The sequence below is a fragment of the Malaclemys terrapin genome, chromosome 7 (genome assembly GCF_027887155.1).
Source record: "Malaclemys terrapin pileata isolate rMalTer1 chromosome 7, rMalTer1.hap1, whole genome shotgun sequence".
Taxonomy (NCBI): Eukaryota; Metazoa; Chordata; order Testudines; family Emydidae; genus Malaclemys; species Malaclemys terrapin.
The window spans coordinates 83,372,677-83,385,339 of NC_071511.1; the positions used below are offsets into that span (position 1 = coordinate 83,372,677).

A 12,663-nucleotide genomic window follows, 5' to 3' on the forward strand; every position below is an offset into this window, starting at 1 on the left:
TTAAGTTCTCCTCACACCTTCTATGGGTCATCTCAATTATCACTTCAAAGGTTTTTTTTCTTCTGCTGCTGGTAGCTCATCTCAATTGATTGGCCTCTTACAGTTGGTATGCGTACTTCCACCTTTTCATGTGCTCCGTATGTATGAATATCTTCTGTCTGTGAGTTCCAGTCTATGCATCCGAAGAAGAAGTGAGCTGTAGCCCACAAAAGCTTATACTCTAATAAATTTGTCAGTCTCTAAGGTGCCACAGGTACTCCTGTTCTTTTTGCAGATACAGACTAACATGGCTGCTACTGTAATGACTGTAATGAAATCTAATGATGACGATTTAAAATGTCAGCAATAAACTATTTGGCTACTAATCATTGTAGCAGAAACGATCAGCTAAACATGCTTATCCGTCACTGCTGGACGAAATACCAGATATTGGGGCAAGGAACAATAGGGAAGTTAGCTGCTGGTAAAAGTTGCTGAGAAGTGGCAGAAAACAAGAAGTTCAAACCCCACTCATGTCTGAGCCTGTCTGAAAGGGAAAGAGGACATGCATCCCATTACTGAAAGCTTCAAATGCACTGTAGGTGCCAAAAACAACAACCAACAGGCTTTCCACTTTCCTGAGCGTCCAAAATCCCAACTGTGAACTAACCCAGCCATGAAAGCCTCAGGATTCCCCCCTACACCTTGTACTATGCAGTTATGCATTTTCAATACTAAAACCAACAGAAGGTCAAAAAGAGGGAAAAAAAATTGTGGCAGGGGTCAGGGGAGATGAGCATAAAATAAACTCAAACTTACATTAAACAACAACATATTATTATACTGACTGTGCTGTTCTGGACCAAGGCTGAGTGCTATGAAGGGAAGAAGATATGGGAGGCAGAGGTACATAATTCTAAGGTTCCTGTCACATAGTTTAGGTCTAAAATGCCACATAGGATAGAGCCTTGGTTATAGGCTTTGAAACTAATTCACAGTATTTTAATTTATTACCTGTGGATTAAAGTAGTGTGAAAAACTCTGATCTCCACCAGAGAAAATTCTCTTTACACAATAATATTCTTCACTGTCTGCAATGAAAATAAAATTTAGTTAATTCCAAATCTTAGTTTGAAATGGCACATCACATTGCAATGGATACAATGACTGCTTGTCTATAAATCAAGCAATCAAGAAGGGTGTCTCTGCAGAAAGCACGATGTTATCACCCCTGCTCAAAGCTGGTTGACACAACAGAGTGCTTAAAATAGTAGCAGCAACAGAAACCTTGGACTACACTCGCAAACGCACTTTTGTTATGCCACTCATTTAGCTCCTTTGGGCATCATCTGTAAGATTTTAGCAAATATTTCCTAGTGCAGAAAAGGTTTTAGGGAGATGGAAGTGTTCTTCTCTGATACACTGGGAAATCATAGTTGGCCACGTCCCAAAGCTCAAACAATGCAGAAATAGTTTAAAGAATTAATACTTAGTGTCACACATTTACCTGTGCTTGGTGGGCACTGCCCACTATAAGGAATCCAGTTTCCTTTTACTGTGAAGGGACTTTTCCTATTACTGGTTGATCCTGTTCCTAATTGTCCATTACCTCCAAGACCAAAGGAGTAAATTCTTCCAGATGAAGGAACAAATGCAGAGGTGTGCTGCCTACGGCAGAGATACAAAATTTAAAATAAATTATGCAAGCATTGTAACATGCTATGTGCAGGTCAAAATAGGACTGTTAACAGTATATTTAACGTCCTTCAGCATGTTACCAGAAACCATGTGTTCCAAGGTAGTGAAATAAAAGGACCTGCCTGGAACATTAGAGGACAGAGCAGCCACCTGGAGCCTGCCATCCCTTCCCACCCAAAGCCTGACCTAGGGGGTGGTCTTGGACATTTAGAATTTAAAGTTTCTGCCAGACTGGTTGCAATTCTTTTTCCTCTCAGCCTTTAATTCATGGTAGAGGAGGGGACAGCGTGGGATAAACAGTCATGAATTAATGTAGACTGCTAACAGGGAATGGTCCAATCATGGTCACCATGGATAGACAGAATGGTAATTGAGGACAGTTTATATTTAAAAAACAAAGCATCCCTAACACCAGCACGATCATTTTGCTCCTATGTGTATCTTTCTTCCATTCTTTGTCCTTTTAGATTACCAAATCTTTGGGACAAGGACAATGTCTTCAGCTATGTCTGGGAAGCATCTACATTTTGGGTGCTACTACAATCTGAACAATGATAAATATCCTCCCTGGCTTGAACTAAGAGTACACACACATATATGTTGAACACCCACTGCCCTGAAGCCATCATCTAGTGCTTTTATTTAAAAAAAAGGTATGTTTCTAGCCCTTGTGTTACACTCAATAAAGGCACGTATACATCTTCATTGTTCAGGATCTGGAGTTTGGTGGTGGTTGTTGTTTTTGTTAAATGCTTGTTAGATACTGTTTATTGCCTTCACTTAACATGCAAGGACCAGAATTAGGAAGGCAAGGATGGACACAGGTTAAAAATAAATGATTATTGCAGTTCTGTTTAGAGAGTCATACATCTTTGTGGTACATTTTTTATTTAATACTGTTTAAGATAACACATTTAAGTACTTCAAGTCTAACAATTTTGTCCTTACCCCTTATCTGTAAGGGTCAGAGTTCAGTACTTCACTATACAACTGGATGTTCAATGTACAAAATATTTTTGCCATTCATAGCTCTAGTACAGAATGGAACTTACCTCCCACAAGCGATCTGTGTGACAATGCTTCCCATAAGTTCAAAAACTTTCCTTGGGTTTATTTCATGGCTGGTAGAGTTATGACCCAATTGTCCATAGCCTCCAGCGCCAAATGTAAAAACGCCACCTTCCTAAACAAATATATTTGGATTAAAATTAGAATACATTGAACAATAAGAATCATCTATTGTACAGTTCTCCTTTCTTGGTTTATATAATTTTAACAAGATAGTGGAATAGAAAAATAAGGGTACTCATCTATACAGGGTTACAAGTTAATTCCATTTATGAAAATGTAGTACATCTATCATATATTACACCATTGTTAAATAATGTTCTTGAAATTTCCACATTATTACACAATAATTCTGCCATTAACATGATACTAAACCTTGTTTTTTCCTCTTTTCCACAGATGAACTACAATTGCACATAAAAACTCAAAAAAACCCAGGAAAACCCTAAAACTTAATTCATAAATATATTTCATAATAATTTCCAAATAGGAAGCTGCCCTACTCAAAGAAATGATGCAGAGTATGATTGAAAGCATTAGCTTCATCATTTGAAAGCACAGGATATCAAAAAGTTTCAACATGGTTGTAAGGCAAGTTCAATTATTTTTAAAAAAATGTTTTTGATTAATTTAACAGGAAATTAACCAAAAACCATAACAGAAGAATGTTAATCAAAAATGTTTTTAAAAGTTACGCAACTTACCTTACAACAACTGTGAAAATTTCCATATTCAAATGCTTTCAAAATTGCAAAGCTGATTCTTTCAATTCTACTCTGCACCAGACTGGATCTCTGCTGGAAATCGTCATTAAAATGGCAGCATCCGCTGAGAAAAACAGCCCCATTCACTGAATTAGAATAAACAGTGCCAGGTACTTCTAAATTCTGGAAGGGCTTTTAAAATACTCTCACATACAACTAGTTCCTCCACACACAGAAATATATTAAGACCCTAATTTTGCAATTATGCAGAGGGACTGCTGGGCTTGAAGGGCTACAGAAAAATCATGTTAGTTTTAGTATTTACAGTAAATTAACATATCTTAACCATTCACATTAAAGGGATAGTGTCAACTTACACTTCTTGTAAATCTGATTTAACTATTTTACTAATAATGCCTTAGTAAAAGGAAAAAAGTTTAAAATACAGTTTACTGGTCACTATTTTGTTTATACTGTGCATGTCTCAACTTGGACAATTAGTATCAGTGAAATCAGTTTCAATCTCAGGATTATAGTGGTGCAAATATTTGGTTCACATACACTGCAGGGTAATATTTGTTCATAAATAATTGCTTCTATTGGACATCTTTTCCTATAATTATGGAGAGATTTCTATTATTTGAACATTTTTCATAAACTAAATTTATACAAAATACAAAAAAGAGACTACAATAAATAACGCACTTAAACATAAACTGAAGTTAAGTGTCAGTTGTGGTTCAGGTATTCACCTCTGTATAGGATTGAGCTATAATGACATAAAACTAAGAACCCATCAAATAAAGGATGTTTCTTTCATGAGAGGGCTGAAGCTATTGGTAAAACCCTGAAGGAAGCTCATACTCTAACTGCTTGCACAGTAGTTACCCTGTGGATAACGTCGGACAATTTCCACTATTGCTAATTACTTACTATTTACAAGTAATACTGCTGCTAAATTAAAATAAAATCCATCAACTGTACAATCTAATTTGGAACTAACCTTGTCAGGGAAAACTTTATGACAAATGCAGTAAAAGTAAAACCATCCAGCTCAGAAGTTTATGTTAGTATTTAGAACAGTGCACTCTAAAGCTCAACTATCGCAGAGTTTAAATAATGCCATAAGCAATGTTGTGGTCACAAAGTGTTTTTAATAATGTAAAAATCTTGCAAATTCATCTTTAGTAAAGCTGACACATCTTAGACCAGGGGTTCCCAAACTTGGTTCGCGTCTTGTTCAGGGTAAGCGTCTGGCGGGCCGCGAGACACTTTGTTTACTTGAGTGTCCGCAGGTACAACTGCTCGCAGCTCCCAGTGGCCGCGGTTCGCCGTTCCCAGCCAGTGGGAGCTGCAAACCAAGTTTGGGAACCCCTATCTTAGACTGAAGCCTGGTCTATGTTTACAAGTTAGGTTGACATAGCTACGGCACTCAGGAGCATGTAAACCTCTTCCATCATTGTAGGGAGCATCTACACGATGGTGCTACAGCAGCGTAGCTGCAGCATTAAAGCTGTGCCACTGTAGTGCCTGTACTCTATAAATATGGCTTATGTAGCTTATGAAGAATGTGGGTCTTTATTTAAAATGTTTAACCTTTCTCTTACTATTATCATGATTTCATAGGCCATATTTTATCCATCTAACTTTTAAGAAATAGAAATACATTGCAACAGAAATATTGCATTTAGAGACTTTAAAAGAGCATTGTTCACTGCTACATGAAGTGCCTAAATTAACAAATCAGATGATACTTTAAGTACTGTACCTTTGTAAGAGCAGCTGTATGATCTTCTCCACAACAGATGTGAATAATTTTCTGAGATCTTAGGGACTTCAGCAGATTAGGAACATACCTGTCTGAAGGTTTTAATAAAAAGTTGGTCACATTATGTCAGTACATAAAACGTGTTTTGAAAAAGAAGTTGCATCAAAAAGCTCTGTCTCCAGATTTAACTTTCAAAATTAGTGATCTTTTGGCCCAAATTTATTAATCTATAGGATTCAAAAATTATAAGAACCCAAAATACAGAGACATTAAGTGAGAGGTACCATATAAAAATACTATATAAAAAAATATTCATCCTGAATTTTGATAAACAAGGTTTACACTCCTTAAAATTAAAGGCACTGGCTCATGAACTTTATCCCACAAATCATGAAATACAATGCAGTACATTAGACCTAAGGTGGACAATGCAGAAGAGGAGAGATTATCCCATGCATATGTTTTAGATGATGAAAAATGTTAATTTGTTTTTTTAAAAAGTGTACAGAGATAAAATTACATTGAATTTGCACACTCCAGGAGTTTAAAAAAATGTTTTTACACAGCACATGAGATACTGTTATAGCAATAGACCATGTCAGAGTTAGTGTTCGTTTTAGAAGCAGAAGTTAATTTCCCTGCAGATATAACAGACTAAAACAGTATTGTCATCTAGTTGCACAAGTTAAAATTTGTAAACTAACAATACTAAAGAAATGTTTAAATGTACAATGACAATTGTATAACTTTATTTAAAAATAATTTTCTGTACATTAAAAATGTATACTTTATCAGTGCCTGATAAAAATGGGGTAATGTGGACTCTAAAGAGCATCTACAAAGACTATGAAATTTGAAAACAATGTGTTTTCGTTTTCCACTAGACTGATTAACTCTGAAAACGTGACCACTAAAAACCAGTTTCAGTCTTTCTAATCTTCTCATTGTAAAAAGGACAACCATATTTAAAACTATTACTTCAGAAATAAGTTTCAGTTGGATTGTATTTTTATTGAGAAATTTTAGAGTATTATACATTTTTCCCATTCTCCACCTAACATGGAACCGACACACATCCTCATTTCCATAGCTAACTGTCTCATTAACCAGTTCCCAGCACAATTAGACATTTTGTTCTAATTTCATCTGAGATTAAATAAATTCTGCATCTGTAGATTAATTTACAGACTATAATTAGCACTAAATTGTGTGTCTCTCTCTCTCATACACACACACACACACACACACACACACACACACCACAATACATTCATAACTACAAGCCCTGAAACTTGGGGTGGGGGGCGGGGGGAAGAGAACCTACTAGTCTAAAAGAACAGGAGTACTTGTGGCACCTTAGAGACTAACAAATTTATTAGAGCATAATAATAATAATAATAATAAATTTGTTAGTCTCTAAGGTGCCACAAGTACTCCTGTTCTTTTTGCGGATACAGACTAACACGGCTGCTACTCTGAAACCTACTAGTCCAAAACTGTTTGACAAATCCCATTAAGAGGAAAGGAACATTAATTTTTCCTCATCACATGGTTTGTTTTTGAATTGTTACTAAATAAACAGACCAAACAAAGGAAATATTTTATAATCACTACAGTCCCCAAAAGGGGTCGTTGGAAAACAGAAGACAAGGCAAATATATAAATGAAAAAGATATGTTAAATTTGTCTGTATACGATTATCTATTAGACTATAGGTTAAAAGCAGTCTAAGAAAATGTGATCATTTACCAAAAGGTAGATTGTTCAAGTTCTAAGTAACTCAACAGAATCATTCTTGTTAAGTTAATTTAAAAGGGCAAAGGAAAGGTTAAAAAGAAAAAGAATGAGAGCTCAAAGAGCTCAAACGCTTTTTCATTCATAAATAGAAAGGGAAAGAGACTCAGCAGAATTACAGGACAACTTTGTCAGTGAGAGCTTTTACTATGAAGCAATGAGACAATCTCTTTTCTATTTTCTCTTTTGTATGTAACTATGACTTCAGCTCTCATAAGTAGTATCTGACAGGACTGTCTGGATGATCCTGTCCCATTTCCAGGGACCCAGTTACACCTGATCTCATTCTGGGGTGGGCAAAAGAAACAGAGGTTATACACTTTAGTCCCACTTGATAAAAGCTCAGCACATATGCAAATGTTGCAGTCAGGGCCTTACTTGCTAATTTACAAAAATACATCCTTAGTCTGTCAAGAGGGAAGCTGTCCTGGGTTTTGAGTTACAAACTCAATCCAGGGTGCCCAGGCAATGGTGAATGTAAAACCAGACACTGAATTAACAAGACCAGGATGTTTATATAACTCTGCTAGTCAATGATGCGGACAAGAATTCCAATTTGAAGATTATTCCAAGACACCGAGTACAAGGCAGAGCCACAATAAAGACTTCCAGTGTGAAATATTTTAAAGTAACAACTACTCACCATTTTCATCATTAAGACCAAGTTGACCAAATTTGTTGCGTCCCCATCCAAAAATGGCTCCGGAAAGAGTTAGTACAAAACTATGTGCTCCTCCTGCTGCAATTTGTGCAAAAGGGATTCCCAGTAAAGACTTAATCATTTGAGGTGAAGTCTGCTTTTTAAATTCATAACCTATACCCAGTTGGCCATATTTATTCTGTCCCCAGGAATAAACTTCACTTCCTGTTAAAGGGAAAAAAAGATCTAAGATGAAGCAGGATCAACATACTTTAAACATAATTTATAACTGTGTTCAATACCTTTAACAAAAAGGACAAACTCATGACCTTTCAAAAATTAAACAGCTAGACTATTTTGTACAGGGAATTCAAATAATTTCAGTAGTTCAGAGATTTTTATTGATTTGGTCTTTCAAACTCAAAACTGATTGTAATTTGAGATTGAAGTCAAACCGAGATGTCAGACTAATTTGAAATTAATATTTAAATCAATTCAAAAACTTCAAGGTTGCACATAACTTTCACATCAGCAGCACCAGCTAATTATTAGCCTTATCAAGTAAGATGGAAATGGAACAGTACGTGCTTCCATCACTTATTAAAAATGCTACTGAAATTAATACAAATATTGATGTAATTAGTCTCAAATAAATTTAATAATTTTGCTACTGAAATGATAATTTACAGCATGAACCACCATTCTGTAACTTACTCTACTATCCACAATAGCTGGCATCTATTGGATAGTTTAAGAAAAGAATTATCATGTGAAGTTTTGAAGCCTTTTCAGTAAATGTTAAGTTTCAAATTTTATCCAATTACTCAGAGATAACATCACTACTTCACACTTTTATTGGCTCAAGTTAGAAATACTTATCTATACACAAATGTAAAATAGCAGCCTTGTCCACTACAGTAAGGAAGTTTTAAATTACTCACTATTGCTAACATTTTTTCAACTCCACCCACGTCAGCAACACTGCAAAGCCCTAGAATGGATGGGCCATTGGCTTTTTAAGCACGGGCATTGATTAGACCTGCTCTGAGCAGGCTTGGACGACACCATTAAAAATACTAGAGGCCCATCTACACTACGACTCCCAATGTTGCTAACACTGGTGGAACTGAGTCAGCACTAGTAATGGTCATTTTTAAAAAAGTTTCCCTAATGTAGACAAAGATAATACGGCAGTTGTGTTGAGCTTTTTTTTAAAATTAAATATTCTGTAAGAACAATAGCTCTTTGTAGGTATACCACTTTTTTTTTTTTTGCTATGCCTGTCAGAAATTGACTCTCAAATAGCATATATCAAAAATCAAATGTACTTGTCCCAAATTATTAAACTCAATATATACCAAACAAAAACAATTTAACAACTGTTATAAAGGTTTGGTTCATATAAGCTGACAACGTAGGATGTGAAGAACAATGATGGAGGCAAGTGATGCAGGTTTGTTTGTTTTTTACATAATTCTCCATTTGTAAGTTCAACTTTCATGATAAAGGGATTGCACTACAGTATTTGTGAGATTAATTGAAAAATATTTTTTTACACAGTGAAATATTTGTAATAAAAAAATAAATATAAAGTGAGCACAGTACACTTTGTATTCTGTGTTGCAACTGAAATTAATATATTTGAAAATGTAGTAAACATCCAAAATATTTAAAATAAACGGTATTCTATTGTTGTTTAACAGTGCGATTAATCGAACGATTAATTTTTTTAATCACTTAACAGCCCTAGTATGAACCAATCAGCCAATGACCAGGCACTTTACAATCATCACTGACAAAGCTGGCAAGACTCAGTTCAGGACAACTGAAAAAAATAATGAGAACATGAATGACCTATTGAAATAAATGGGACTACTCATACACATGACATTATGCAGATCCATAAATGTCTGCAGGATTAGGGCCATACTTAACATTGTAAAATGCTCTTATTCATCAAGATCAAGTGACAAATTGGATTTTCACATTTTGATTTCCATAATACTCTCAAAGAACATCAGTAAAACAATTACATATTTTGGAGACTTGTCAGACATTTCATTATTTTCTTTTAACTCTATGTCAGTTAGAGAGTAGCAGAGAAAAATAATTCTAGGGCTATCAGGACAGAGCTATGTTTTTATAATAAATATCAAGTAAAAAAATTCAGAACATTCCTTTTTTTTTTTTTTTAAATTAAATAAAAAGGTAACATAGCTAAGGCAATAGGAGGTAGGACTTGGCACAGTGTCAAAGGCACCTTGGAGATATATTTTAAAATGTGGTTCCTTCTTAAAAAAATTCTATAAAAAACCCTTTTGAATTACCCAATAGAAATTCACATAAATACTGCAGAACAACTTTACTTACCTTTTGAGAGTGCAAGTGAGTGACAGTAGCCACAGGCAACTTGCATTATTTGGATATCTGATAAGCTTTTGATATTTCTATGGGATTAAAAAGGAGAAGGAATTAGACCACCAGATCTTGGCACTACGAAACAGTACAACATCTGAAGGAGCAATAATACAGAAATGCAAGTTAAACCTTTTCACAAAAGTAGAGCTAAACCTACTTGAAATATTATAAAACATCTTTTAATTTAATTTGTAAATTACAAAATATTAATCCAAAACTCTGGCTAGCTGTAACCCACAGAAGTTTGTTACTGAGTTTTATTAATAAATCAGAGATTCCTCTGCAGAATTAGGACTTTTGTTTGGTGTTATCTTGTTTCAGGGGCACAAGGATGTCATCCACCTGAAGATCTAACACTGAAAGGGAGATGCAAAAGGAGATTGGCCTCCTAGATCTACCAAAAGCTTTAAAATGTGTTATTCTTCATCATGTTAATACAACTTTTTGGACAAATAATTCCAATCGGTTTACAAGGATCAGATTGTTTTTTCCTTATGCCACATACATTTGAATCCTCACTCCATTGCAGTCAATGAGAGTTTTGAAACTGCACTCAGTGGGGCCAGAATTTCACCTTAGGAATATAACAAGCTTACGTGAGCTGTCTGACCTGACAATCTTACTCAAAAACCTGTAAGTGTATATAAAGATGCATGAAATCAGTCATAGCATTTTGCTTTAAACTAATGCTGTGACTGACGCTGGCAGACCAGGTGCCAGCCCATGCAAAGGCCTCCAGGCCTCAACTGAATATTGACCAACACATAGTTGGAAACCAGTCTGGATCACCTGTGTGTTAGTATTGTTACCATATATGTTATGCTGATAAGAATGTGTTCAGACTTGATTAAATGCTTGTAGGACACTGCATGTAGTAATCTCAGTTATAACATCCACATCTCATGTTATAAGTTTACAGTAAGTGTTTGCATTGTAATCCTCTGTAATTATATGAGCCCTGGTCTACACTACGAACTTATGTCACTATAGCTATGTTGCTCAGGGGTGTGGAAAATCCATACTCCTGAGCAACACAGTTATACCAACCTAATCCCTAGTGCAGACAGAGCTATGTTGACAAGAGGACTTCTCCTGTTGACATAGCTACTACCAGAGGTGGAGTATCTACTCCAAAGGAGAAGCTCTCCCATCAGCATACATAGCATCTTCACTAAGCGCTATATTGGCCCCTGGAGTGCTGTAAGTGTAAACAAGTCATCAGTCAAACACAAAAAGGAGCCTTACTTAATGTAAAAATGCTGGCTTCCTATAGAAGGTGTTAGGTCCTACCCACCAAGGTGGCCCACTGAAACCAAATAAGCCATTGTGAAACATCAAAGAACAATTACGTGGTTAATTGCATTCCTCCCCTCACCCATGAAGAGGAGACATGTGTGTGAACTCATCCCATTAGCTTGAACTCTGGGGCGAAAGGAGTAAGAATACCCCACAAGAAGAAACTGTAGCTCTCTGCTGCTTGGACTCTGAGACTTTGGCAAGATTTCTAAGCATACATCAGAGATCCCCAGCTGCATAGGCTGGTTTGGCCCTAAAGGACATATAGAGATTGCATATACAGCAACTTCTGTCACCTTTTGAAACCTAAGGCTAACTCATTAGTATGTGTATGTTTATCTGCTTTAACCATGTAAATAACTAAATTTGTTTTTCTTAGTTAATAAATCTTCAGTTAGTTTAGTATAGGACTGGCTACCAATGTTGTCTTTATTATAAGATCTAAAGTGGAATTAATATGGGATTCGGCATAACCTTAATATTGTGGTGATTTTTGGTATAAGGGACCATCTATCACTAAAGCAAGCTTGCATAGGTGGCAAGATAGTCAGTCTTCTGCTCTATCACTCCATGTTAGGCTGTTAAAGTGCCTGAGGAGTTTATTCTCGATACTTGGTTGGTGAAATCTAAGTACAGAATTTACAACCAGTTTGGGGTTTGTGCCCTGCTTCTTAACAGTCTGTCCTGAAGATGGTACTCAAACTCTTGAACCACGCTAGACAGCTTAACAGTGATGATTAAGAACCCAATCCAGCAAATACATACACATGTTTAGCTTTACCACCGTGATTTCAACCTTCCATTGGATTTAAATAAAACTACTCATGGTAGTAAAGTTGAAGCATGTGCTGGATCGGGACATAAGGTTAAGGTATGCCAAAAATATTGCTTAAGTTAATAGGGACTGTTTGGTGGAGATGCAAACCAAGCATATCCCCCTTCAGGGGGAAACAAAAAACAAAACAAAACACACACACTTACACTTTGATTACATAACCAGAAGGTATATTATTCCATCTCAGCTAAGTACTTCAGGTGTAAAATTAGAATAAAGATCAGATTGCAAACATATCCATTTTCCTTTACCCACATGATTATTTAAAAAAAACCCTCTAAGTTCCTAAAAGGTTAGTTCACTTCAATTGTTTTAAAAATAAAAGCCAGTAGCATCTACTTATCTTAATTTGTGTTTTTAAAACATCCACCCTTCTCTTCCAACGTATTCATCTACCAAGTGTGCCTATTAGCAAGAACCCACTGAGTGACTGGGGAGGAGGTAATAAAAATTGTTATCATCA

General features: G+C 35.8%; 1 protein-coding gene across 6 annotated transcripts in view; it reads right to left on the reverse strand.

Annotated features, from left to right (window-relative positions):
* The window catches only part of HERC4 (HECT and RLD domain containing E3 ubiquitin protein ligase 4), an 84,896-nt gene that overhangs the window by 59,248 nt on the left and 12,985 nt on the right, over nucleotides 1-12,663 (reverse strand). For all 6 annotated transcript variants that reach the window (XM_054035210.1, XM_054035206.1, XM_054035207.1 and 3 more), the window contains exons 5-10: nucleotides 10,022-10,098; nucleotides 7,655-7,876; nucleotides 5,218-5,309; nucleotides 2,730-2,860; nucleotides 1,487-1,647; nucleotides 994-1,070 (exon numbers count right to left, since the gene is read on the reverse strand). In XM_054035210.1, coding sequence (XP_053891185.1) covers nucleotides 994-1,070; nucleotides 1,487-1,647; nucleotides 2,730-2,860; nucleotides 5,218-5,309; nucleotides 7,655-7,876; nucleotides 10,022-10,098 — 760 coding nt within the window. The remainder of the gene's footprint in view (nucleotides 1-993; nucleotides 1,071-1,486; nucleotides 1,648-2,729; nucleotides 2,861-5,217; nucleotides 5,310-7,654; nucleotides 7,877-10,021; nucleotides 10,099-12,663) is intronic.